Genomic DNA, 27,698 nt, shown 5'->3' with positions numbered 1-27,698 from the left:
TTGGTAACAGTTGTGTGGATTGATGTGTTTAGCAGACCCATGGAATAACACACACGCCCCATAGGCACCATCATGAGAGACAACTCCATGGATTGTGTTTTCCATTGCCATACTCTTATATCGTCATCACTACAGAGAGAGTTACATAAGGCTGTGCTGTTCTCTCCTCTCTCTCTGGATTTGTGTAGTGTACAGTGTTAGTCATTATTTTGATTCCTTTGTATTAAGTTATTATTTTTGTATGGGTTACTGTTACAAAACTCTGACTCACACACACTGTGTCCTTATATGGCAATGAAGTGTGTGTGCACAGAGGCCCAGATTATAGCAGGAAAATGTTTTTTTCCTCTAAAGCCAGAAACTTAATGGAAGACCAGTAGTGAATGGAAAAACACTACGCTACACTGGCCTTCAGAAGTCTAGTAGGCAACGGTTGCCCCTGGAGTGATGAGCTGGTTCTTGGTCCACCAGTGTGTGGTTCACTTGATAGCGTGTCCTGTGATGCTGATGAAAGTGTGGGATCCAGGGTTGGGCTGGTCCACCACAATACAGGTAGATGAGAAATATGTCTAATCAAAGCAAAAGCAATCCTTCCTGCTCGGACAGGCCTAAATCAAACTATAACCTCAGTGTACTGCTCAGTTCAATAATAGGCCTGACTTGGCATAGTGGAGAGTTGATCTGATCCAGGCTTAGTATCCACAGTACAAGAACAGCACAAACATCCCTGCAGCATTACCATCAATGATTTGTTGCATTAATTGCACAAACGTTTATGAAAAGTGATCGACAGTAGTTGAAAAACTGTGTGCTTGTTTAAATTCCTTTGTCTAATTCAGGACAATTTGTATGCATCGTTTAACCTGGGGCTCTGTTGGGTCATGTTCTGTGTGTGTGCATCTGACTGGCTGTGCTCGTGCATGTAAGAGATTGCCTTTGGATGTGAAAGGAAACAAAGTTTTGTCCTCTACAGGGCCCAGAACAGATTAATGACACGGACAGTAGAACTCTTGTTTGATCAGGGCTCTGTTCTCTGGACAATTAGCCTGTTTGGCCTACTCCTCTTGCTCGTTGTGGCAAAGAGACAATGCATAGAATAATACAAAGTTATTGATTGTACAATATTCATGTTGCATCAACGTACATTGGTTGCATGCATGTTTTTATAGTCCCTGTAGATGACAAATGCAGTCTAACTTAGTAGTCTCTTTGTACACAAACACACAAACAGTAGCATAGTCAGCCATGTGGACCCTCCAGTGCTGTAGGCCCCCACTGTGGCTGTTTTCACTGCCCCCTAATCCTATTAGAATCAATTAGTAAAGAGTGGCTCTCTGTAGGTCTATTGTGGGGAGGCTAGTAGCATATCTCTCTACTTTGATAACCGTGCATGCTAGAGTTAGGGGAAAAAAACAAAAATGATCGACACCGATCACTTGTCGCAGGCATTTTGCTGATTACATTCATTACAATAAGTAGCCTATACTGGAGAAATGTGTAGTTTGAAATGAAACAAGTTCGCTAATATAGGTGATTGTTAATGGGAAAAGTGATGGCTATAACCATCAAACTAGTAGTTTTAAAGGATCATAAAAAACAGTGGTATGGATTTTTGTCCATATTGGGCCCAGCTCTGCAGCATACCCTCCTGGTTCTGGATGATGCTGGACACTGCCATCCTGGTAGTCAAGCTCTTGTTCAACATACAACTCTGTCATATGATAGTCCATAACAAATATGTTGATTCCCTGTGTTCTTATTTGCTATCCATGTTTTTATTACCTTCATGAGAGCAAGTATTTGTTGTATTATGTAATGTTTTTTTTTTTGTCATTTAGCAGACGCTCTTATCCAGAGCGACTTACAGTTAGTGAGTGCATACATTATTATTATGTTGTGTTAACAGTGTGTGTTTGTTTCAGTATCAAGTGGGCCAGTTGTACTCCGTAGCAGAGGCCAGTAAGAATGAGACTGGTGGAGGAGAGGGCATCGAGGTCCTTAAGAATGAACCCTATGAGAAGGAGGGGGAGAAAGGACAGTACACACATAAAATCTACCATCTGAAGAGGTAACACACAATGTTCCTAGTGCACCATCCCTATCTTGCCAGCAGGTGGAAGTGTAGTCATTCCTATGTTACAATAGGTTTATAGTACCTTTTTTATAGAGGCCTTCAAGACAATGACATTCACATATATCCCATTCTAGGGGCCTCCTGAGTGGGGCAGCGGTCTAAGGCACTGCATCACGTTGCTAGATGCGTCACTACAGATCCAGGTTCGATCCCGGGCTGTATCACAACCGGCCGTGATCGGGAGTCCCATAGGGCAGCGCACAATTGGCCCAGCAACGTCTGTGTTAGGGGAGGGTTTGGCCGGGGGTGCTTTACTTGCCTCATCGCGCTCTAGCAATTGCAGGCTGACCTCGGTCGTCAGGTGAACAGTGTTTCCTCCGACACATTGGTGCGGCTGGCTTCCGGGTTAAGCAGGCGGGTGTTAAGAAGTGCAGTTTGGCCTGTCCTGTTTCGGAGGATGCATGACTCGATCTTCGCCTCCAGAGCCCGTTGGGGAGTTGCAGCAATGACACGATCGAAATTGGGGAGAAAAAGGGGCTAAAATACAAAAAATTGTATGTGTATACAGTTGAAGTCTGAAGTTTACATACACTTTAGCCAAATACATTTAAACTCAGTTTTTCACAATTCCTGAAATGTAATCCTAGTAAAAATTCCATGTCTTAGTTCAGTTAGGATCACCACTTTATTTTAAGAATGTGAAATGTCAGAATAATAGTAGAGAATGATTTATTTCAGCTTTTATTTCTTTCATCACATTCCCAGTGGGTCAGAAGTTTACATACACTCAATTAGTATTTGGTAGCATTGCCTTTAAATTGTTTAACTTGGGTCAAACGTTTCGGGAAGCCTTCCACAAGCTTCCCACAATAAGTTGGGTGAATTTTGGCCCATTCCTCCTGACAGAGCTGGTTTAACTGAGTCAGGTTTGTAGGCCTCCTTGCTCGCACACGCTTATTCAGTTCTGCCCACACATTTTATATAGGATTGAGGTCAGGGCTTTGTGATGGCTACGCCAATATCTTGACTTTGTTGTCCTTAAGCCATTTTGCCACAACTTTGGAAGTATGCTTGGGGTCATTGTCCATTTGGAAGACCCATTTGCGACCAAGCTTTAACTTCCTGACTGATGTCTTGAGATGTTGCTTCAATATATCCACATAATTTTCCTTCCTCATGATGCCATCTATTTTGTGAAGTGCACCAGTCCCTCCTGCCGCAAAGCACCCCCACAGCATGATGCTGCCACCCCCGTGCTTCACGGTTGGGATGGTGTTCTTCGGCTTGCAAGTTACCCCTTTTTTCCTCCAAACATAACAATGGTCATTATGGCCAAAAAGTACAATCTTTGTCCCCATGTGCAGTTGCAAACCGTAGTCTGGCTTTTTTATGGCGGTTTTGGAGCAGTGGCTTCTTCCTTGCTGAGCGGCCTTTCAGGTTATGACGATTATAGGACTTGTTTTACTGTGGATATAGATACTTTTGTACCCGTTTCCTCCAGCATCTTCACAAGGTCCTTTGCTGTTCTGGGATTGATTTGCACTTTTCGCACCAAAGTACGTTCATCTCTAGGAGACAGAACACGTCTCCTTCCTGAGCGGTATGACGGCTGCGTGGTCCCATGGTGTTTATACTTGCGTCCTATTGTTTGTACAGATGAACGTGGTACCTTCAGGCGTTTGGAAATTGCTCCCAAGGATAAACCAGACTTGTGGAGGTCTACACATTTTTTTTCTGAGGTCTTGGCTGATTTCTTTTGATTTTCCCATGATGTCAAGCAAAGAGGCACTGTGTTTGAAGGTAGGCCTTGAAATACATCCACAGGTACACCTCGAATTGACTCAAATGATGTCAATTAGCCTATCAGACGCTTCTAAAGCCATGACATCATTTTCTGGAATTTTCCAAGCTGTTTAAAGACACAGTCAACTTAGTGTATGTGAACTTCTGACCCACTGGAATTGTGATACAGTGAAATAATCTGTCTGTAATCAATTGTTGGAAAAATTACTTGTGTCATGCACAAAGTAGATGTCCTAACCGACTTACCAAAACTATAGTTTGTTAACAAGAAATTTGTGGAGTGGTTGAAAAACGGGTATTAAGTGTATGTAAACTTCCGACTTCAGTCAGTGACAGTGTGTGTATCCATCTATCCCCCCCCTCTTTCCCTGACTTCCACAGTAAAGTCCCAGCGTTTGTCAAGATGATTGCTCCTGAGGGCTCCCTGGTTTTCCATGAAAAGGCCTGGAATGCTTACCCTTACTGCCGAACCAGTGAGTCCCCTCCCCTCCTCTCCTGCCTGGACTCTTACCCCTTCTCCCCCCACCTGTACCACATGCACTATGTGACCCCCAAGCTGTTTTTATAGAAATGTTGTTTTAAATTGACTCATTGTTGCTGGAACCAATGTATTATTTACATGAGTTGTATGATCATTAATTTTTTAATTTATATCTAACATTTTGTTTTTTGGTCTTCTCTCATGCTTCGTCTGGACCCAGTTGTAACGGTGAGTAGCCTCAAATGACCCTGTTGCGTTGGATTATCTCACTGTCTGTTTGGATGGTAATTGTTTGTGCATGTGTATGTAGTTGGGTAGTTACTTGTTTGTCTGTGTGAATGTGGCATGCATCAGTTTTCGTGAAGCGAACTTGTCAACAATTATAAAGAATGTAGCAAATAAGCCAACAATGTTTGAGGTTTTCATTTATTGAAGGGGACATTGTATGGTTTGAATTTACCATGATATTGCTTCACTGGGTAGTTGTTGAATTCAGGGGTAGGAGGTCCCCCTTGTGGCCATTACTAGTAATGTAAATCTACTAGGTTTCGAGCCCTCAAACTCAAAAACCCCAAAGCCAGTTCCACTGCTTTTTTTCATTGTTCCCCTCTAATCAGGGACTGATTTAGACCTGGGACACCAGGTGAGTGCAATTCATTATCAGGTAAAACAGAACCAGTAGGCTCCGGACCTCGTAGGGTAAGATTTTAATATCTCTTGTTTAGAGGGTTTATGCCTTCAGCTTCAGTCATGATTTTCAACCTCCTTCCTTCAGAATGAGTATATGAAAGATGACTTCATCGTTAAGATTGAGACCTGGCACAAACCTGACCTTGGCACAGTAGAAAACGTGAGTACCTTTATCTGTCATTCAAAATGAGTTAGATTAATCACAATTTTCTCTTTTATAAAAAATCTTACTGTAAATGTCACTGACTGTCTGTGAATGTGTCCCAGATGAAGCATCAGCTAATATCTGAGTTTGAAGTGTTGCTATCATGCTCATGCCTGGCTTTGATTGGCAGGTGCACAAGCTGGACGTGCCCACATGGAAGAGTGTGGAGGTGGTGCCCATTGACATCGCAGATGGAGAACAAGTTGCCCCTGCTGTGAGTACTCCTTTCTGATACTGCTGTCATGCCACAGTCCCACACTCAATAAAGCTGTGGATAGTACCCTGTTTGGCACCATCATGTGGAGAGACCTGGGCATTGCACAGCAATGTTCCTACTTAGTATAATAATATCTAACCCCATTAGACATAAGCTAAATATAATTTAGGTCTATTCAGATGTGACAAAAAAACTGCATACACACATTCCTTTCAGCTGTTATTCAGAATGTTGTATTCCATGTCAGCTGCCAGGTAGGGAACTATGGTGCATTGTTTTTCCTCTGCAGGTTCTGAAACCCCTCAAATCAGTATGGTGTTGGAAGCTCTGCAATTATAATTTAATATTGGTATAATTTCTCAGTATCTTCCTTGTACCAATGCTCATGGTAGTTTATTGCTATTATTTGGCATGGCATTGCCTCATTTCACTGAGTCTGACAAGTGGAGTGTGTGTGTGTGGTTATTTGCCTGAGCAGTGTGTGCTTGCGGTAGGTGTCTAACGAGGCGGACGTGTTTGCCTTGCTGGAGGTGTTGTCTGAGGGCCCTATCAGGTCTGTGCCTCAGGCAAGGCTGCAGGGCCTAGCCTGCCAAGGGACCACAGATGAGTTTGTTAGTGTAATTAAGGCTCACAGCGCTCCATACGCCTGGCTCTCACACACACACACACTTCCTCAGCCCAGGCACATCGATTCACAGACCTCATTAGAGCAGCACAGTGTATTGTTATAGTGATGGAGCTTTCAGCATTAAAACAGCCAAATGAGTGTGTGTGTTTCTCCCATTCTGCTTGTTTGGCTCCCTCCTGACGGCCGATAGCCCTGAACAGCAGCTTTTAGCTGCAGGCGCATCATGATTTATTTAAAATTGCTTGGCCCTTGAGCTGTTTGTAATTTGAAAGGCGTTTCATTTTTTTATTTTATTTTTTACAATAGTTGACTTAAGGGCTGGGCAATATATCGAATTAATTCTAATTTCTGTTTTTGCACGATATTCCAAATCCTGTATTGCAAGAATCAAGGTTTTGTTATTTTTTGTGATTTTTTTTTTTAGCATTTATGTCCGCTTGTTCTCGTTGTTGTCTTTTTGGTCTCGTTCGCTCTTTCTGTGCTGTGCAACTTCCCATTTACACCAGAGATCTGTATATAATGAGGAGATGCACGTCTCCGCCCTAACAATGGGAGTCGTTGTCCTAAAGGCGGGAAGGCAGGCGACAAGCTTAGGTCCAAAATAAGCCCATAGAAACGCATAAGGCTTATTTTTGACAGATTTTAGCGAGAGTGAAACCTCTCGCTTCGTCTCTTCCTCTTTGGTTTACACATGCACCAAGCCCCTCTGCCTGCCTCGTACGCCAACAAAGTTGAGAGATCACTTCTTCCTCTCTGACAAGCGGTTTCAACTCGCTATTTGCATTTGAGGTTTGGTCCAACAGAATCGGTCATATGGACACCAAAACACATTGAGACATTATTTTACTGTAATAGAGGAGAAGTAAACATTTCTAACGATACCCTTTTTATGTCTTTACTACTCAAATTGCGCGCAGAGCAAACGCTACTAAAACTAGAGTATCGATGAACATTGATTCTGGAAAATGAATGCTCAGTTTGTCGCGTGCGGCGTTGGGGTACTACATACCGCTAGCAACATTTTAGCCAAAGACGGTTATACTAACTGTCTAGTAAATGTGCAATAAGCATAAAACACAATTATATAAAGAATTGGCAACTCGTTCTCATTCTGAGAAATAAGGTAGGCTACTTGATTTCAACATCTGAACAAAGTGGACAGGCTAGCATGCTGTTCAAACAGTTGGAGACCGACAGAAGGGTGTGTTCATAAAAATTCAACTGTTCTACATTGTTAGCTAGCAAATAGATCCAAGTTGGCTAAACTTGAAATATGAAGATTAACTAGCACGTGGGCTTGAGTGATTGTTGATGAGACCAGTGTTAATTTTCTATAGCCTAATGCCTGCTACAAGAAGTTAGTCATGTTAGAGAATGTGCATTATGGATGGTTCTAGTGAAATTTGTAACAAAAAAGGGCATTTTCATAGACTTGAAAGCCAGATCAGTGGTTATTGCAAAAAAAAGGCAGATTAAACTATTTTAATAAGACCCATTCATCATTTAATGATTTTATGGTTGTGGAAGGCCTCTATTTAGCCTAGGTATAACTTCACAAGCCCTGAATTCATTTGATTATTGCTGACTGTTTGGAATGCAGTGTATTTGACCTTTAATTCTACAACAATGCTTATTTAGAGAACATTAAAATCGAGATGCAGTATATATCGCCCATAAGTTAAAAAAAAATCTAGGACTGATTTTTAGGCCATATTGCCCAGCCCTAGTTGACTTTGCACTTCTCTCTCTGAGCTCTTTACAATGACTAATGCAACCAGAAGAGGAGAGTGAGACCATTAAGTCTGTGTGTGCAGGGCTCCCAACTTTAAAAGGTTAGGAGCACCACATGAAATTTAGAAACACCAGAAAATAAGATTTATTTGTATTTTTGCACAGTGCTTAATTTGGGATGAGAGGTGCAGGAGCTGTCTTTTTCCAAGTCGGTCCATTAGACTATGTTCACAGGAATTCCCAATTGACATTATGCTGTAAAGACCTCTGATTATTCACTGTTAAGTGTTTATACACATTTTGACAGATGGAATTTCATGACTTTTCCATGACTTTTAACCAGATTTCCATGACTAATAATTGGTGGTGTTTATGTAGCCTACGTGGAAATAGTGTGCATAAATGTGGTATTGCAGGGATGCAAACTGGTAAGGGCCCAAAAAGGTGACCACTTTTTTTTTTTTCTTAAAGGAAACTGCTAGAGGGATTTAAAATGCTAATTTCTAGTGACTTTTAGGCTGGATCCCTTCTTGAAATGTTTTAACTGTGTACTAATTAAACAACAAAGAATATGATCTACATGATCAGTCTCTGTGTGTAAAATAAAGTGGTTAATGTGAACCTAACTCATAGCAAAAACAATAAATGGAAAGCAATCCAATCTGATGTTGTAATGTTAGCTATCTGGCTGTCTGACTTTGTTAGCCAGCTCATTTTCACACCATCAATTCAATTATTTGATCAGTTAAGTTAGCTAATGTTGCTCGACATTTTGCTGGCTAGCTAACGGAGAATTCAACCCAGCTATTGTAGCTAGATACTTTAACTCTTTTAACAATTCTTGTTCCACCACACTTGCTCCCTCACCTCAAACTTTCCAAATGCAAGTACGCTTCATCACCTTCTCACCTCCATCTCCAGGCTTCTCACCTACCTCTTCATTGTCGTTCAGGGGACGCGCTGCTGCTGTAACTGCTGCTGTAACTGGCAAACTGTCTTTCCAGAGCGCGCTCTGATGCTGTAACTAGCAAGTTGGTTGTCTCTTCTCTCTTCAGTCGTGTGCTGCATTATGTTATGTGAAGGACTGGCTGATCCCAGGCTCGAGCCTTGGATACAGCCAGTATTGCTCCGAACGCGCATCACTCGTTCGCTTACAGCCAGTAGTGATCCAAACGCCCCCCCCGAAAAAACACTTTTCTCATCGGATCTACACAAATCACGTAGGTTACCTATTTTGGATTCAAAACAGGGGATTTGGCTGAAAGCTGACTAGTTGGCATCCCTGGGTATTGACACTAGAAGGCTGCCGGTCTCTGATCCCATGTAGGCCTACCATCTCCTGCTGTTATGCCCTCGATCAAGGCACTTAACCTCCCACAACGTAGAATAAATGCACTGTTGGGCTACTGTATAAAACACGTGGTCAACCCTCCATTTGGAGAGCTACTGGGTGTGCAGGCTTTTGATCAAGCCTTGAAACACACCAGTGTCTGCTTATCAGGGTCCTGTGTGAGCAGCTGATGTTTAGGCTACAATGTGCTGTGTTAGAGCAAGGCTTGAACAAAAGCCTGCACACCCAGTAGTTCTCCTGGAGGATGGTTGGCCACCCTTTAATATAAAATATTGCAACACAACCAAATACTTTTTGTCTTAATACAGTTTTTCCCTCAATTAAATTAATCAGGGATGAAATGGATAAGGTAGGCTACTTCAAAGCAACGTAGCTAACTAAGACATGTTTATCTATAACCTTTATAAGGCTAGAATATTAATGTTTCAGGGGAGATCTATGCACAGCATGGAAGTTATTTGTCAATTAGGCTATTCTTAGAATATTTTGAACGTTGTCAGAGTTACATGGCTAGCCTACTGTTTAATAAGAGGGGAATACCAGCTTTCCAATAATGGTGTCAGATGTCTTTCTCAACAGTGCCGGTGGAACGACATAATGCTTATAATTAACTAGCGAGAGAGCTTGTAGTGTGGCTAGTTATGTTTTGAATTGGCTATATAGTTAGTCAATCATTATTTTATAGGCTACCTGCTGCTGAAATGTCTCTCTCTCTCTCCCCTCGGGCAACGGCCCACTCACACTGGCACACACACAGATGATGCACAGCACATACAGAGAGATGCGCTGAAGGGTAGGCCTAATTCTGATCATCGCTGATATGTAGGTTTTTATGTGATTTTATATATTTAAAAAGGAAAACGCTATAAAAATTCCATGACTTTTCCAGTATTTTCATGACCGTAAGAGCCCTCATTTGACAATTTGGAACAGCTCATTCTGCACATTCAGGCTGGCGCATTCCCAAACTCTAATTGTCTACTGGCACACATACACCGGATTTGCAGATATGAATGCCCACTCTCCATTGCTATTCAATGCAGATCCTGCCTTCATTCTGCTTTGATCAACCTTTTTTTGACAGTGTGTGCGAATCCGGGCCGTTGATGGGCCACTTTGTTTTGTAGAGGAGCCGGTACGCAGTTCCCCAAAAATTGGAGGTGCCGGCACGGCACTCCGGCCCAAGTCAAGCACTGATTTGAGATGCAGCCTATATGAATTCTAGCTACTTTTGAAGCACATGTTGTGCATTAGAAACTAATGTAACACTGTAAAGACATTAATTTATTATAAAAGCTAAAATGTTGATACGAATACCTGTCATTGAAATTACAAAGTCATTTGTGGAATATTAGGTTTCTACATGGTGTAAAAACACTTTTCCTATTAAGATGCATTATATTGAAAATTGTACACTGTCTCTTTAAAAATGTGACATGCAAGAGATCATTCATTCATTGCTGAGGTCATTTATCTCATTTAGCCCCTTTTTCTTTTCTTTCTGTCCCCCCAAATGTTTGGATATATTGGCAAAGTTACCAGCTTGTTAGCTAGCTAGCCAATGAGGTAACATGACTGAACAAAGTGTAAACAAATGGTTAACGACGCACAAGTATTTTTAGAAAGGCCCACAACATGGTTTATGAATGTAAAATGAATGCATTCCTGGCGATCTGCTATAGGAAGATGAAAATGTTGCGCCGGTAATATGGGTTAGATCTTTTGACCTGGCTAGAAGCAAACTGTTTGGTAATGGTGCAGCCATGATACAATCGAATCTGCACTCGCCTTTTCTCTAGGGCACTCGGAAACAACGCTACAGCAAAGCCTTATCGTGTGTGTACTGCTTGTGTATTATGCTACTAGAGTGTGTGGGTCTACTCTCCAGCTGCACTAGTGAGTTAGTTAGAACTCTGTTTGACTGTGGTAGTGAATGGGTTTAATCAGTTGGCAATAATCTAATGAATTCAGGGCTTGTGAAGTTAAGGCTAAATATATAAGCCTTCCGCAATCCATACGACCAACAAATAATCTAATTATTTAATCAGACTTTTCTGTTGGAATTATTTGTTGTTCAGTGTTTTGATTATTAAAGTGTTAATTGTTATCCTTCTCTTCCCTCTCTAGGACTACAAGGCAGACGAGGACCCTGCTCTGTTCAAGTCCGCTAAGACTGGTAGAGGACCCCTGGGACCCAACTGGAAGGTATGCCTCTCACTAGAACACCCGGGAGGGAGACTGCAGTTTGATGAAGACAAATCACCTCTCCCTGCTCAAATTGGGTGTAATAGAAATTGCAAGTGATCAGGTCAGATTAGCCCCTCCTGTCTCAGCCTTGCTCTCAGCCAGCCAGGAGAGTGTGTGTTTGTACACGGCTGTCTGCTCCGGGATGTACTATGTGTGTTGTCTCTTAGTTTGAGCTAGGAACAGTTATTTTTTTATTTATTTTTTTTATGAGTCTGGAGGATATTTGTTTGTAAAAAGTGAGAGGTGATGAAAACAACTCATCCAGAGACACCGTTTTCCCCTCTAACCCCTCATCTACAACCCTGCAAACAGGCCCATGATGTCAAACTAGTTAGATCTCCACCCAGCAATAGTTTACAGCCCTCATATACTTAACACAAATATAAACGCAACATGTAAAGTGTTGGTTCCATGTTTCATGAGCTGAAATAAAAGATCCCAGAAATGTTCCATACACATAAAAAGCTTATTTCTCAAATTTTGAGCACAAATTTGTTTACATCCCTTGTAGTGAGCATTTCTAATTTGCCAAGATAATCCATCCACCTGACAGGTGTGGCTGATTAAACAGCATGATCATTACACAGATGCACCTTGTGCTGGGGACAATAAAAGGCCACTCTAAAATGTGCAGTTTTGTCACAACACAATGCTGCAAATGTCTCAAGTTTTGAGGGAGTGTGCAATTGGCATGCAGACTGCAGGAATGTCCACCAAAGCTGTTGCCAGATAATTGAATGTTTATTTCTCTACCATAAGCCGCCTCCAACGTCGTTTTAGAGAATTTGGCAGTACGTCCAACCAGCCTCATAACAGCAGACCACTTGTAACCACACCAGCCCAGGACCTCCACATCTGGATTCTTCACCTGCAGGATCATCTGAGACTGGACAGCTGATGAAACTGAGGACTATTTCTGTCTGTGTTAAAGGCCTTTTGTGGGGGGAAAAACTCATTCTGATTGGCTGGGCCTGGCTCCCCAGTGGGTGGGATTGGCTCCCAAGTGAATGGGCCTATGCCCTCCCAGGCCCACCTATGGCTGAGCCCCTGATCAGACGCAGTGGTCTAAGGCACTGCATCGCAGTGCTACCTGTGCCACTAGAGATCCTGGTTCGAATCCAGGCTCTGTTGTAGCCGGCCGCGACTGGGAGACCCATGGGGCGGCGCACAATTGGTCCAGGGTAGGGGAGGGAATGGCCGGCAGGGATGTAGCTCAGTTGGTAGAGCATGGCGTTTGCACCGCCAGGGTTGTGGGTTCGATTCCCACGGGGGGCCAGTATGAAAAATAAAAAAATAAAAATGTATGCATTCACTAACTGTAAGTCGCTCTGGATAAGAGCGTCTGCTAAATGACTAAAATGTAAATGTGAAATCCATAGATTAGGGCCTAATTTATTTCAATTGACTGATTTCCTTATATGAACTGTAACTCAGTAAAATCGTTGAAATTGTTGGATGTTGCATTTATATTTTTGTTCAGTATAGTTCAATGTGGAATAGTTTTCCTGCTCTGTGACAACTTGCACAGATTAAAGACTGCTGAACAGCTTTATAAAGTCTGAAGCAACTTTTTATTTTGTGTTTTTAATTAGATCTCTTCCCCCCCGCCTTGGACATGGAAACAAACTTTTTGGAGAGGAAAAAATGAGAGAGAAATCATAATTAAAGTTACAAAAGAGAACACAATTTGTGCCAGCTTCTCAGAGCAGTAAAACTCTTCTATCTGCATGCACACATGCTTCCGTATTGGCACACTTTGTATTTCTGAAAACTCCTGGTCCTTTGAGCAGGGCGACGGGAGAGAAGAAATGTCACCGTAAATGTTTTGATGTGGGTTCCGTTTTATGTGAAGTTTTTTTCCTTTAGCGGTGACAACTTTTCTAGCTAAACCCTACGCAAATTTAGAATGTTTTTCATTCCCACCCTCCCCCTCGCTCTCTCCTCCGTGATGGGAGCATCAAACAGTGGTGGGATGGGTGTGATTGTGGCAGGTCTGTGGCATTTCTCCCTGTGTGCAGCGCTAGAATGAAGTGATTAATTAAACCGGTGTTCTGGGAGTGTGTGTGTTCTGGGGGCGAGCAGGTCCTGGGTGTTAATAATGGAACCGGCTTTGCGCTGAGATGCCGTTATCGCTGCGTGATGCGAACACCGTTTTATCTGCCTTCCCCGGCCACAAAGGCATGCCTGTCTGGAACGGTGTCGCTGTCAGGGTGGAGCGAGAGAAATGGTCCCTTCATCTGGAGTTTATTACATTTACATTTAAGTCATTTAGCAGACGCTCTTATTTATCCACTTTACTCTCTCTCCCTCCTCTCCCACTTTACTCTCTCTCCCTCCTCTCCCACTTTACTCTCTCTCCCTCCTCTCCCACTTTACTCTCTCTCCCTCCTCTCTATCCTCTTCCTCTCAGGGAGACAGAGTGCAAGCTGCAGATAGATTTAAAACTGTTTTGTAGATTAGAAGACTTTTATCCGTCTACTGCATATTCTCATATTGATAATTATTTTACTAAGCTTCATTTCCAAAGCATTATGTATTAATGGCATTTTAGGGGTTGGAGTACAGCAGAGATTTGTCCAAACCAATTTGTTTGTGTTCTCAAATCACACTCTGCTTTCTTCTCTTTTGAGAGTTCCATTATTGGAAAGTTTGCATAAACTTTGCTTATTTACATATTCACTGTTTTGTAATATCTTGTCAACATAAATGATCTAGTGTGTCTGTTCTCCTGTTGTGTTGCTACTAACAGAAGGAGCTGGTTAGTAAGGCTGACTGCCCGAGGATGTGTGCCTACAAACTGGTCACTGTCAAGTTCAAGTGGTGGGGCCTGCAGAACAAGGTGGAGAGCTTTATTCACAAGGTAAGGACATGTCTTTTTTCTTCAGGTTAATAGACACTAGCTACGTCTATTATTTTTCTGTCGACATTAAGAAAGTGTGCATAGAAAATAGATGTGTCAATTGCCTGCTACGGTGTGTTTCTATTGAACTGTCTTGTGTCAATAAAAACAGCTGGGGAAAAAATCCAGAAAATCACATTGTATGATTTTTAAGGAATTAATTTGCATTTTATTGCATGACATAAGTATTTGATCACCTACCAACCAGTAAGAATTCCGGCTCTCACAGACCTGTTAGTTTTTCTTTAAGAAGCCCTCCTGTTCTCCACTCATTACATGTATTAACTGCACCTGTTTGAACTCGTTACCTGTATAAAAGACACCTGTCCACACACTCAATCAAACAGACTCCAACCTCTCCACAATGGCCAAGACCAGAGAGCTGTGTAAGAACATCAGGGATAAAATTGTAGACCTGCACAAGGCTGGGATGGGCTACAGGACAATAGGCAAGCAGCTTGGTGAGAAGGCAACAACTGTTGGCGCAATTTATTAGAAAATGGAAGAAGTTCAAGATGACGGTCAATCACCCTCGGTCTGGGGCTCCATGCAAGATCTCACCTCGTGGGGCTTCAATGATCATGAGGAAGGTGAGGGATCAGCCCAGAACTACACGGCAGGACCTGGTCAATGACCTGAAGAGAGCTGGGACCACATTCTCAAAGAAAACCATTAGTAACACACTACGCCGTCATGGATTAAAATCCTGCAGCGCACGCAAGGTCCCCCTGCTCAAGCCAGCGCATGTCCAGGCCCATCTGAAGTTTGCCAATGACCATCTGGATGATCCAGAGGAGGAATGGGAGAAGGTCATGTGGTCTGATGAGACAAAAATAGAGCTTTTTGGTCTAAACTCCACTCGCCGTGTTTGGAGGAAGAAGGATGAGTACAACCCCAAGAACACCATCCCAACCGTGAAGCATGGAGGTGGAAACATCATTCTTCGGGGATGCTTTTCTGCAAAGGGGACAGGACGACTGCACCGTATTGAGGGGAGGATGGATGGGGCCAATACGGAGCTGAAAGTCCGTATTGCCCAGCGACAGCCCCGAAACCTGAAGGATCTGGAGAAGGTCTGTATGGAGGAGTGGGCCAAAATCCCTGCTGCAGTGTGTGCAAACCTGGTCAAGACCTACAGGAAACGTATGATCTCTGTAATTGCAAACAAAGGTTTCTGTATCAAATATTAAGTTCTGCTTTTCTGATGTATCAAATACTTATGTCATGCAATAAAATGCAAATGCATTACTTAAAAATCATACAATGTGATTTTCTGGATTTTTGTTTTAGATTCCGTCTCTCACAGTTGAAGTGTACCTATGATAAAAATTACAGACCTCTATCTTACATGCTTTGTAAGTAGGAAAATCGGCAGTGTATCAAATACTTGTTCTCCCCACTGTATATACATACTGAACAAAACATTATAAACACAACATGTAAAGTGTTAGTTTCATGAGCTGAAATAAAAGATCCCAGAATTGTTCCAAGTGCTTATTTCTCGCAAATGTTGTGCACAAATTTGTTTACATCCTTGTTAGTGAGCATTTCTCCTTTGCCAAGATAATCCATCCACCTGACAGGTGTGGCATATCAAGGAGATTAAACTGCATGATCATTACACAGGTGCACCTTATGCTGGGGACAATAAAAGGCCACTCTAAAATGTGAAGTTTTGTCACACAACACAATGCCACATATGTCTGAAGTTGAGGGAGCGTGCAATTGGCATGCTGACTGCAGGAATGTCCCCCAGAGCTGTTGCCAGAGAATGTAATGTTTATTTCTCTACCATAAGCCGCCTCCAACGTCGTTTTTAGAGAATTTAGCAGTACATCCAACCGGCCTCAACGGCAGACCACGTGTCACCACGCCAGCCCAGGACCTCCACATCTGTCTTCACCTGCGGGATCGTCTTGAGACCAGTCACCCTGATGAAACACAGCTGATGAAACTGAGGAGTATTTCTGTCTGTGGGGAAAAACTCATTTTGATTGGCTGGGCCTGGCTCCACAGTGGGTGGGTCTATGCCCTCACAGGCCCACCCATGACTGCGCCCCTGCCCAGTCATGTGAAATCCTTAGATTAGGGCCTTATTTATTTCAATTGACTGATTTCCTTATATGAATTGTAACTCAGTAAAATGGTTGAAATTATTGCATGTTGTGTTAATCTAGTGTTGAATAAAAATGAAGTGGTTTGAAGTGTTTCCATTATCCATTTAGGCAAATCACGCATTAATAAACTGGCGACAGCCTGTATGCCCTCCCACCTATCTGTTTCATGTCTCAGGTATCCTGCGAAAGCCAGCATGGATAGAATGCAAGAATTGACTGTTTGCCATATTCTAAGTATGTGCCAACGTATCGAAACTTACACTCCTGTAGCCTAGATCTGATATAATTTGATGGTAAAACTTGCACCCAGCCAACCTGAAAAGCAAGGCGAAGCAATTCAGGCATTCTTGAAAGTCAAGACAAACCTTGTCCTGCAAAGAAACATTTATTTTTATAATTGAAAAATAAATGTAGCAATCAGTTGGTATTTTGAATTAAATGAGTGGAGCTTTATAGTTCTGTGATGACATCACGTGCCCCGCGTACCTTAGTCGGCAATCATCGGCAAAACAACTTAGTCGTTTTTCGCAAATAAAGAAAAATCCACCCCTGTCGAACGAATACAATTTTTGTTGATCTTTAGAACATTTCTCCTATAGCTGCTGTTTCCATTACACATGTCGCAATGTTTTTTTTGTTGCAACATTGCTTTTGTAAAATGAACCTGGGTCAATGGAAACCTGCCTACTGAGTCATCAAGAGTGCCTATAATAATCCAAGCAGCACTGTAAATAATCTGTAGGTACACCAAAAACACCTGGGTTATATGGTTTAAATGCTCAGTCTTTTGATATCCAGGACTAGACTGTATAGCATCTGACCAAGATGTGTATCTTCCTTTTATTCTGTCACTGACCCATGCTTCCTGGTACCCTCTTTCTTTATCTCTATATGTCTCTATCCATGTTCTCTCCTCCAGCAAGAGAAGCGTATCTTCACTAACTTCCATCGCCAGCTGTTCTGTTGGATCGACAAGTGGGTGGAGCTGACTATGGAGGACATCAGGCGGATGGAGGCGGAGACACAGAAGGAGCTGGAGGAGGTATGTAAAGGAACATATATGACTACAAACAGGAGAAGGGTTCAATACTTACCAGGGCTTGCTACACTCGAAACCTCAAACCATTAGAGCGAGTGTGCCGTTTTTAGGCATCATCTCTTTATCGTTGTCATGGTGGCAGATCCCAGCATATAGGGCAGCACTGCAATGCAGTGTGGGTCTGGTGGTGGGTCTTGACCATGGTTGGATAGCAGGCTGTCTTAGCCTGTCTGTGGTAATGTTAGGAAGCGCATTGAAAGAGTCATGCTGGCTGGTTGGTCTGTTCATTAGTGGTGCTATGACACACAATATTCACTCTAAATTATTATCCCTCCCTAGATCCTTTTCCTAGAATTCGGATAATTCTTTTTACTTTTTAATTGAAAATCTGAGCTAAACACCCTGTTTATTTATTTCAATCTGTCAAATCAATGATCCCCCTCCTTATACTTTGCTGTAAATAAATCAGCTTTTCATGTTTTATGACAAACTAAAGCGTGTATGATTTTCTGACGTTGTAATTTTTCCCATCTTATGTGACTTTATTTACTGCTTGTCATAATTTTGCTAAATAATCATGTTGAAAGGAACATCAGTCCTAGTCTTCTTGTGTACCTTCCCTCTACTGATAAGGTTTTTTTTTTTTTACTGTGTTTGTTTGATTCGACCATGTGTACTCACACTGCTGGCCCAAAGGGATATGGTGCTGGAATTCTACATTCCTGCCATTTGCTGCCCCTATCCCCTTTTCCAGCCTGTCTGTCGGTCTCCCCCTCCCAGGGTTCCCACACATTGTTTATTCTGGAAAAATCAGGGGAAATGTGATATTTTCAAAGAAATCCATCTCAACTGTGAGGAGAGAGAATTGTAATCACATACAGTGCATTCGGAAAGTATTCAGACCCCTTCACTTTTTCCACATTTTGTTACGTTACAGCCTTATTCTAAAATTGATTAGGAACAATTTTTTTAGAAATGATTGCAAATGTATTAAAAAATATACCTTATTTACATAAGTATTCAGACCCTTTGCTATGAGACTCGAAATTGAGCTCAGGTGCATCCTGTTTCCATTGATCAACTTGATTGGAGTCCACCTGTGGTAAATTTAAATTGATTGGACATTATTTAGAAAGGCACACACCTGTCTATATAAGGTCCCACAGTTGACAGTGCATGTCATAGCAAAAACCAAGCCATGAGGTCAAAGGAATTGTCTGTAGAGCTCCGAGACAGGATTGTGTCGAGGCACATATCTGGGGAAGGGTACCAAAAAATGTATACAGCATTGAAGGTCTCCAAGAACACAGTGGCCTCCTTCCATTTAAGAAAGATGAAGTTTGGAACCACCAAGACTCTTCCTAGAGCTGGCCGCCTGGCCAAACTGAGCAATCAGGGGAGAAGGGCCTTGGTCAGGGAGGTGACCAAGAACCCGATGGTCACTAACAGAGCTCCAGAGTTCCTCTGTGGAGATGGGAGAACCTTCCAGAAGGACAACCATCTCTGCAGCACTCCACCAATCAGGCCTTTATGGTAGAGTGGCCAGACGGAAGCCACTCCTTAGTAAAAGGCACATGACAGCCCGCTTGGAGTTTGCCAAAGGGCACTGAAAGGACTCTCAGACCATGAGAAACAAGATTCTCTGGTCTGATGAAACCAAGATTGAACTCTTTGGCCTGAATGCCAAGCGTCACGTCTGGAGGAAACCTGGCACCATCCCTACGGTGAAGCATGGTGGTGGCAGCATCATGCTGTGGTGTGCCAAGCTTGTAGCGTCATACCCAAGAAGACTCAAGGCTGTAATCGCTGCCAAAGGTCCATAAACAAAGTACTGAGTAAAGGGTCTGAATACTTATGTAAATGTGATATTTCATTTATTTTGTTTAAAATTTGCAAAGATTTCTAAAAACCTGTTTTTGCTTTGTCATTATGGGGTATTGTGTGTAGATTGATGGGTGGGGGGTGGGACCAATTTTATCAATTTTAGAATAAAGCTGTAACGTAATTTTTGGGGAAAAGTCAAGGGGTCTGAATACTTTCCGAATGCACTGTATAGCCTACCACTCCTTTTACAGTCAGGCCTACATTTTGGAATAGACAGCCTAGTCTTGGTCCATTGTGAGTGTTCATTATATAATATAAGTATTACCAATTAAAACTTTAATTCTTGAGAAATTAAAAAGTCATAAACATTTAGATAGGTAACTTGTGTGGGAACCCTCGCTTCCTTTCCCCCAATCTCTAACTCTGCCCTCACAGGCTCCTGATTCTATCATTTTACATCTAGATGCGTAGGAAGGGCTCTGTTCGAGGCACGAAGGCTTCAGACGAGTAGCTGCCCCAGGTGTAGGTCTGAGGAAGGCTGTGTAAGTGCAATTGGTGGCGGAGTCGAGCCGATAGCAGACATGTTGGTTCCTCCTCCACCAACTCTCATCGATTCCTTGTCTTCCTTCTCCCACTGGGTTCTATTGGTATTGCTGCATGGCTACACTGCTTTCACTCCATATACAGTGGTGTCATAACAAGGATTTATGGTCTATGGTTTGTGTGAGTGTCTGTGTGTGCGTTCTTGTCGCGTGAACTTCCATAACTCTGACTGTATTAGTTAATCAATAACACCAGATCTCAGAGAAATGAAGCATTTGCCAGATCGTTAAGTGTATTGCTGACATGGCGAAAAGCTCCCTGCCGTGTGTGTGTGTGTGTGTGAGTGCCTACTCAATCTCCCCATGTGAGGGCAGACATCTGTTCAGCCTGTTTTCAGAGCCAAGGCGAGAGAGCCGGTTTTAAAAAGGCTATGGCAGCCAGTCAAAGCCATACTAAAAAAAAGTCAGCACTGGTTTCTGGCCTTGTATCTGTAGTCCAAAGAAAGGCCATAGAGAATATGGATAACAAACACACACACAAAAACGCTCCTCTGGCACTGCAGAGTTCTGTTTGTGTATCACATTCTCAGTAAGGCCTTACCACTCACTCCCTCTTGGCCCCACTTGAAATATCAATCTGAGCGCTTTTGGCCGTACATGGAGAAAAAAGGGAGGAATCTGGGCCGGACTGGCCAAAGTGGGCCAGGCTCAAGCATTCCTGGCCTGGCACCAAAGCTGATCATTTGGAGCTCTGTTTCTTCCCTCTCTACATCTCGTCCAATCCTGCATGTGTTTCCCATTTTCTCCTGGACTATGTAAACAGACGGGTGCCATCAGAGGCCCTCGGCATGGGCCTCTGAGCTGAGGGGTCGCCACGGTTACACTTTGCCAGTACTGTAGGGCTCCACAGAGCGGCACCCATATGTTGGAGTGGAATACCATTATAACGACAAGCTCAGAGTTTGTTCTTTACTAGTTCAACAACAATACACCCCCAGCTCCTGTAGATGGTTCAGCTCAATGTCCTAGACAGCTTATCACCTTTATATATATGTATATATATATATATATATATATACAGTGGGGAGAACAAGTATTTGATACACTGCCAATTTTGCAGGTTTTCTTACTTACAAAGCAGGTAGAGGTCTGTCATTTTTATCATAGGTACACTTCAATTGTGAGAGACGGAATCTAAAACACAAATCCAGAAAATCACATTGTATGATTTTTAAGTAATTAATTTGCATTTTATTGCATTTTATTGCATGACATAAGTATTTGATACATCAGAAAAGCAGAACTTAATATTTGATACAGAAACCTTTGTTTGCAATTACAGAGATCATACGTTTCCTGTAGGTCTTGACCAGGTTTGCACACACTGCAGCAGGGATTTTGGCCCACTCCTCCATACAGACCTTCAGGTTTCGGGGCTGTCGCTGGGTAATACGGACTTTCAGCTCCCTCCAAAGATTTTCTATTGGGTTCAGGTCTGGAGACTGGCTAGGCCACTCCAGGACTTTGAGATGCTTCTTACGGAGCCACTCCTTAGTTGCCCTGGCTGTGTGTTTCGGGTCGTTGTCATTGATGCCCCACATTTACATTACATTTTAGTCATTTAGCAGACGCTCTTATCCAGAGCGACTTACAGTTAAGTGAGTGCATACATTATTTTTTTCATACTGGCCCCCCGTGGGAATCGAACCCACAACCCTGGCGTTGCAAACGCCATGCTCTACCAACTGAGCTACATCCCTGCCGGCCATTCCCTCCCCTACCCTGGGCCAATTGTGCGCCGCCCCATGGGTCTCCCGGTCGCGGCCGGCTACGACAGAGCCTGTATTCGAACCAGGATCTCTAGTGGCACAGCTAGCACTGCGATGCAGTGCCTTAGACCACTGCGCCATTCGGGAGAACACACAAGGTGAGATCTTGCATGGAGCCCCAGACCGAGGGTGATTGACTGTCATCTTTAACTTCTTCCATTTTCTAATAATTGCACCAACAGTTGTTGCCTTCTCACCAAGCTGCTTGCCTATTGTCCTGTAGCCCATCCCAGCCTTGTGCAGGTCTACCATTTTATCCCTGATGTCCTTACACAGCTCTCTGGTCTTGGCCATTGTGGAGAGGTTGGAGTCTGTTTGTTTGAGTGTGTGGACAGGTGTCTTTTATACAGGTAAAGAGTTCAAACGGGTGCAGTTAATACAGGTAATGAGTGGAGAACAGGGGGGCTTCTTAAAGAAAAACTAACAGGTCTGTGAGAGCCGGAATTCTTACTGGTAGGTAGGTGATCAAATACTTATGTCATGCAATAAAATGCAAATTAATTACTTAAAAATCATGCAATGTGATTTTCTGGATTTTTGTTTTAGATTCCGTCTCTCACAGTTGAAGTGTACCTATGATAAAAATTACAGACCTCTACATGTTTTGTAAGTAGGAAAACCTGCAAAATCGGCAGTGTATCAAATACTTGTTCTCCCCACTGTATGTATATGTGTGTGTATATATATACATATACATACACTGCTCAAAAAAATAAAGGGAACACTAAAATAACACATCCTAGATCTGAATGAATGAAATAATCTTATTTAAAAAAAAAATTATTTACATAGTTGAATGTGCTGACAACAAAATCACACAAATTATCAATGGAAATCAAATTTATCAACCCATGGAGGTCTGGATTTGGAGTCACCCTCAAAATTAAAGTGGAAAACCACACTACAGGCTGATCCAACTTTGATGTAATGTCCTTAAAACAAGTCAAAATGAGGCTCAGTAGTGTGTGTGTGGCCTCCACGTGCCTGTATGACCTCCCTACAACGCCTGGGCATGCTCCTGATGAGATGGCGGATGGTCTCCAGAGGGATCTCCTCCCAGACCTGGACTAAAGCATCCGCCAACTCCTGGACAGTCTGTGGTGCAACGTGGCGTTGGTGGATGGAGCGAGACATGATGTCCCAGATGTGCTCAATTGGATTCAGGTCTGGGGAACGGGCGGGACAGTCCATAGCATCAATGCCTTCCTCTTGCAGGAACTGCTGACACACTCCAACCACATGAGGTCTCGCATCGTCTTGCATTAGGAGGAACCCAGGGCCAACCGCACCAGCATATGGTCTCACAAGGGGTCTGAGGATCTCATCTCGGTACCTAATGGCAGTCAGGCTACCTCTGGCGAGCACATGGAGGGCTGTGCGGCCCCCCAAAGAAATGCCACCCCACACCATGACTGACCCACCGCCAAACCGGTAATGCTGGAGGATGTTGCAGGCAGCAGAACGTTCTCCACGGCGTCTCCAGACTCTGTCACGTCTGTCACGTGCTCAGTGTGAACCTGCTTTCATCTGTGAAGAGCACAGGGCGCCAGTGGCGAATTTGCCAATCTTGGTGTTCTCTGGCAAATGCCAAACGTCCTGCACGGTGTTGGGCTGTAAGCACAACCCCCACCTGTGGACGTCGGGCCCTCATACCACCCTCATGGAGTCTGTTTCTGACCGTTTGAGCAGACACATGCACATTTGTGGCCTGCTGGAGGTCATTTTGCAGGGCTCTGGCAGTGCTCCTCCTTGCACAAAGGCGGAGGTAGCAGTCCTGCTGCTGGGTTGTTGCCCTCCTACAGCCTCCTCCACGTCTCCTGATGTACTGGCCTGTCTCCTGGTAGCGCCTCCATGCTCTGGACACTACGCTGACAGACACAGCAAACCTTCTTGCCACAGCTCGCATTGATGTGCCATCCTGGATGAGCTGCACTACCTGAGCCACTTGTGTGGGTTATAGACTCCGTCTCATGCTACCACTAGAGTGAAAGCACCGCCAGCATTCAAAAATGACCAAAACATCAGCCAGGAAGCATAGGAACTGAGAAGTGGTCTGTGGTCACCACCTGCAAAACCAGTCTGTTATTGGGGGTGTCTTGCTAATTGCCTATAATTTCCACCTGTTGTCTATTCCATTTGCACAACAGCATGTGAAATGTATTGTCAATAAGTGTTGCTTTCTAAGTGGACAGTTTGATTTCACAGAAGTGTGATTGACTTGGAGTTACATTGTGTTGTTTAAGTGTTCCCTTTATTTTTTTGAGATATATATATATATATATATATATGACTTTGAACATGTGCTTCAGGTGAATGAAGCTCAAGCAAAGGTTGAGTAGTAATGATGTATCAGGATCTTAGACTATACTGTGTGAGTGAGAAACACCATGTTTTGGAGATGATGCACTAACATGCCTGTCTGTCTGCTTGTGTTCTAACACGGGTGGGGTGGTGGTGGGGAGAGGGGAGGCGAGGTGCTGGGGTTGGCGGGTGGGGGGAGAAAAACCCTTCAAGATGGCTTCCTCTGCCTCATTAACATACAAATGGAATTCTGCAGTTGAAAAGGAGCCTGTGCTGTGATTGAGCAGGAGGGAGGGAAGAAATGATGGAGAATTGGAAGGTAGAATCCTCATGCCATTTCATCAGATGTTTAGGGCCAGCGTGGTGTGGTTGAAGTGTTCCATTAAGGTATTCCGCTATCAGATTTAGCCACTAATTGACTTTCTAAAGTCATCAGCCTTAGGGTGTGAGGACCTGAAACCAATGCCTTTATCTACCTACAAGATAAACAAGGGCTCAATAAGAACCATTTTAGAGACATTCTTTAAAAAAAACAGTTTGCAGTTTGCAAAGGGAAAGGTTTTAATTTTTTCAGAGATATTCTTAATGTAGATTGTTTCTCAGTGAACAGAATGATGGCATTTCTCAGCCACATCCATCCCAGTTTCTTTCACAGTAACAAGCAGCCTTTCTCCTTGCAGAATTCCACTTGTTGACGCATGCAGTCACAGAACCTGCCTCCACTTGTTTGGTCTCTGTAGAGATGTAATAAATGACTGTTTATTTCCTCCTCTCTTTCTCTGCTTATCCCCCTCCCCTTTCCTCCACCTCAGCTTCGCAAACAAGGTCAAGTACGGGGAACCAGTGCTGCCGATGCCGAATGAGATGGAGGGTTTTAAACAGCGATGAAGAGTGAAGATGAAGAATTTCGACGTGTGCTCCCTGCGTGCCACCTTTTACCTTGCTGATTCAGGATGTGGAGGACGAGGGCTCTGCTCCAATCGATCAATAGACCAACACCCTGACCTACCGGCACCCAATCATAGACATTCTATCCACAGAATAATTGATTTGTAGAAAGTGACACGATCCTAGCTGATAAGGCTCCAGTTAATTTTGATGATTTCAAGCAGCAATGACCTCTGTATAGCCAGCTACCACGACCATGTTGTTGATAGACTAGTCCCTCTATCTTCTCTTGATAGACGCTTAGAGGGCTGCTTGGTTGTTGATCGAGATTAATATTTTCAAAGCATTTAATTGGCATGATTCCATTATTGCAGGTGTTGGACCTGTATTTTGTTATTCCAGTCGAGGAGGATCGTTCCTCTGTGGTCTGTTGCCTTGACCTTTTTTGTTTTCCTTTGTATTCATCAATATTTTCTCCAGATCATTCCTTTTAAGACAATGTCCTCCCTGTCCTCTTCTAGCTGTTCATAACTCTGTGGTTTTCGATTAGCTGGTGAGAGAGAGCCTGTCAGTGTGTTCTCCATATACATGTCCCTTCCTGCCATGGCGTTCATTAAGAGATTACTGACACCCTTGGCACCTATGCCCATCCTAATCTCTCCCCCTCACCCTCCCTCTGCATCTTATTAACACTCTGACAATCTTGTCCACACAGGTATTTCACTCTCACTTCCATGCAAATTAACACACACACACACTAATACACACAAGCACAAACACGCACATGTAGACACGCGCCCGCGCGCGCACACAGGTGTGAATGACTTTGCGGTGGCTGATCTCTTCCAAGCTCAAGCTGGGCAGATCCATGCAGGATCCTTCAACTGAAGGGAAGTGGCTGTTGGAGTGTTTGGAGCTGTCACTGTTTTTCCACACTCTCCATCCTCCACACGCTCACACTCACTCAATCCGCTCCTCCCCAGCGGATGTCCCCAGAGCGAAACCGCACTGAAAAACAGTCACAGATGGTGCTACACCCCTCCAGTCTCTGTCACGCACTGCTCACCCCACCCTGCACTCCACCACCACACCACCTAAGTAGCCTGACTGTCTGCCTGTCTTATTCCTGTGGATCTCTGTGACCGTGTTCTGCTGCTGGTCGTATCCTGCTGAGCAGGGGCAGCAGGTCAACAGACACCAAGCACCACCCCAGCCTACACCAGGCCTCACCTGACTGGGCCTGTTTAGTCGCAGCTGCCTCCCTACCTACTCACTCAGCACTACACTGCCTTACTGTACCCATACAGTACCTCCACTCTGTCAGCTACCCCTCTACCTCTTCCCCAGACGGGGGTCTGCTTCTGGAAGCTAACTAGCACCACCATGCCTTCTGGCTCCACACAGGCACCAGTTAGGAACCACTCAGTAGTCTTTTAGGATTTACTTCTGGGACACTAATCAACAGGGGGTAGACCAGGGATGAGCAACTACAGTCCTCGGGGGCCTGATTTGGTGTCTCACTTTTGCCCCAGCACCAGCTAACACACCTGACTCCAATAAACAACTAATCATGATCTTCAGTTTAGAATGCAATTTGTTTAATCAGCTGAGTTTGCTAGGGGTGGGGGAAAAGTGACACCACTCCGGCCCCCAAGGACTGGAGTTGCCCATCCCTGGGGTAGATGAAGGGCTTGAGGTTTGCAATGACTTGAAGATCTGTTTAAACTGAACCACAATGTTCTCAAGGTCCTAATGCATGTTTGTTCTATTGAGCTGTGGTGTGGTGATAATTCCCTGCAGTGATACTGTACTGATGTAGACAACAGCACTCCCCAGCAGCAAGCTGGTCGGACAGTGCCGTGCTGGAGCCTGAATGCGGCTCTGTGTGTTTAAGCACATAAGTGCCTTCATGTTAGTGTGTGTATGTCTGCGTGCTTGTGGGACAATAAAGAATGCATGTGTATCTTACCTTGTCAATCAACCTCAGCCTTTCTGCCTATTTTTATAAACAGACATGCTTGCAGCTGAGACAGATGGAATATTTTTTTATGACGAGCTTAGCCTTGATGGTATATTTGTATTGTTTAAGCCTCACAGGGTGATGTGAGAACCTTCTTAGTGATGATTTTAGTGCTCACCCAAAGAGTATGAATGGCTCTGCGTGATATCATTCATTTACATGTTTGTTTACTATCCACACCCTTCCCAAGGGCAATTCAGCAATACTGACTCGCCAGCAGATAGATGGTCAACTTAGATGGCCAACTGAACTCTCCTGAACCCCATAACTGAGTAGAGATATCATGAGTACCCATGTCAGTTTCAGTTATGTGAGTGACTGACAGGACATTGAAAGTCAAGGCCATAATGGGACTGATGAAGTCCACATTTCCCATCAATGACTGTATATGCAGTCAAAGAAACTGTAAGAGGAGTGTTGAATATGACCAATGTCTTAAGGTCTGCGTCTACAGCCTCTGCCTTATATTGAATAAAAAACGTATGAAAACTCCAGAATGCAACCCAGTTCTTGTCTCATAGAACAATGGTTCACTATCTGCGCTGTTGAGAAAATGATGTGGGAAAGGACAGGGGAGGTAGTCTTTACAAGAAAAATTGTACAGTGTGGTCATGATTTATGAAATCTACTGTTAAATCTCTAGAAGGAAAAAAAAGCTTTTAAATGTTTCTGATCATCTGAAATTCAGGGGACATGGTAGTGAATGTATTTCATTTTGTTTTGCCTTTTCCGTTTGTAGAGTTTTGTGCCGCGGAAAGTCTACATAATGCATCTAAATACCTGAATAAATGTCAACAAAAAATGGACCGCTT

At 43.4% G+C, this 27,698-nt stretch overlaps 1 protein-coding gene across 2 annotated transcripts in view; it reads left to right on the top strand.

Moving 5' to 3' along the window:
- Positions 1 to 27,679, top strand: part of LOC311141328 (phosphatidylinositol transfer protein beta isoform) — a 38,103-nt gene extending 10,424 nt beyond the window's left edge. Inside the window, exons 3-12 of one of the 2 annotated variants that reach the window (XM_084176625.1) lie at positions 1,923 to 2,068; positions 4,259 to 4,350; positions 4,579 to 4,586; positions 5,134 to 5,208; positions 5,384 to 5,467; positions 11,308 to 11,385; positions 14,177 to 14,287; positions 17,363 to 17,485; positions 19,770 to 19,848; positions 24,791 to 27,679. In XM_084176625.1, the coding sequence (XP_084032751.1) occupies positions 1,923 to 2,068; positions 4,259 to 4,350; positions 4,579 to 4,586; positions 5,134 to 5,208; positions 5,384 to 5,467; positions 11,308 to 11,385; positions 14,177 to 14,287; positions 17,363 to 17,485; positions 19,770 to 19,817 (765 nt within the window). In that variant the 3' untranslated portion in view covers positions 19,818 to 19,848; positions 24,791 to 27,679. The remainder of the gene's footprint in view (positions 1 to 1,922; positions 2,069 to 4,258; positions 4,351 to 4,578; positions 4,587 to 5,133; positions 5,209 to 5,383; positions 5,468 to 11,307; positions 11,386 to 14,176; positions 14,288 to 17,362; positions 17,486 to 19,769; positions 19,849 to 24,790) is intronic. The other variant, XM_084176624.1, reaches the window with a different exon arrangement.
- Positions 27,680 to 27,698: the final 19 nt, after the last annotated feature.

Source organism: Coregonus lavaretus, assembly GCF_964263955.1.
Source record: "Coregonus lavaretus genome assembly, chromosome: 14".
Classification (NCBI taxonomy): domain Eukaryota; kingdom Metazoa; phylum Chordata; class Actinopteri; order Salmoniformes; family Salmonidae; genus Coregonus; species Coregonus lavaretus.
This window is presented reverse-complemented; position numbering and strand designations above follow the sequence as displayed.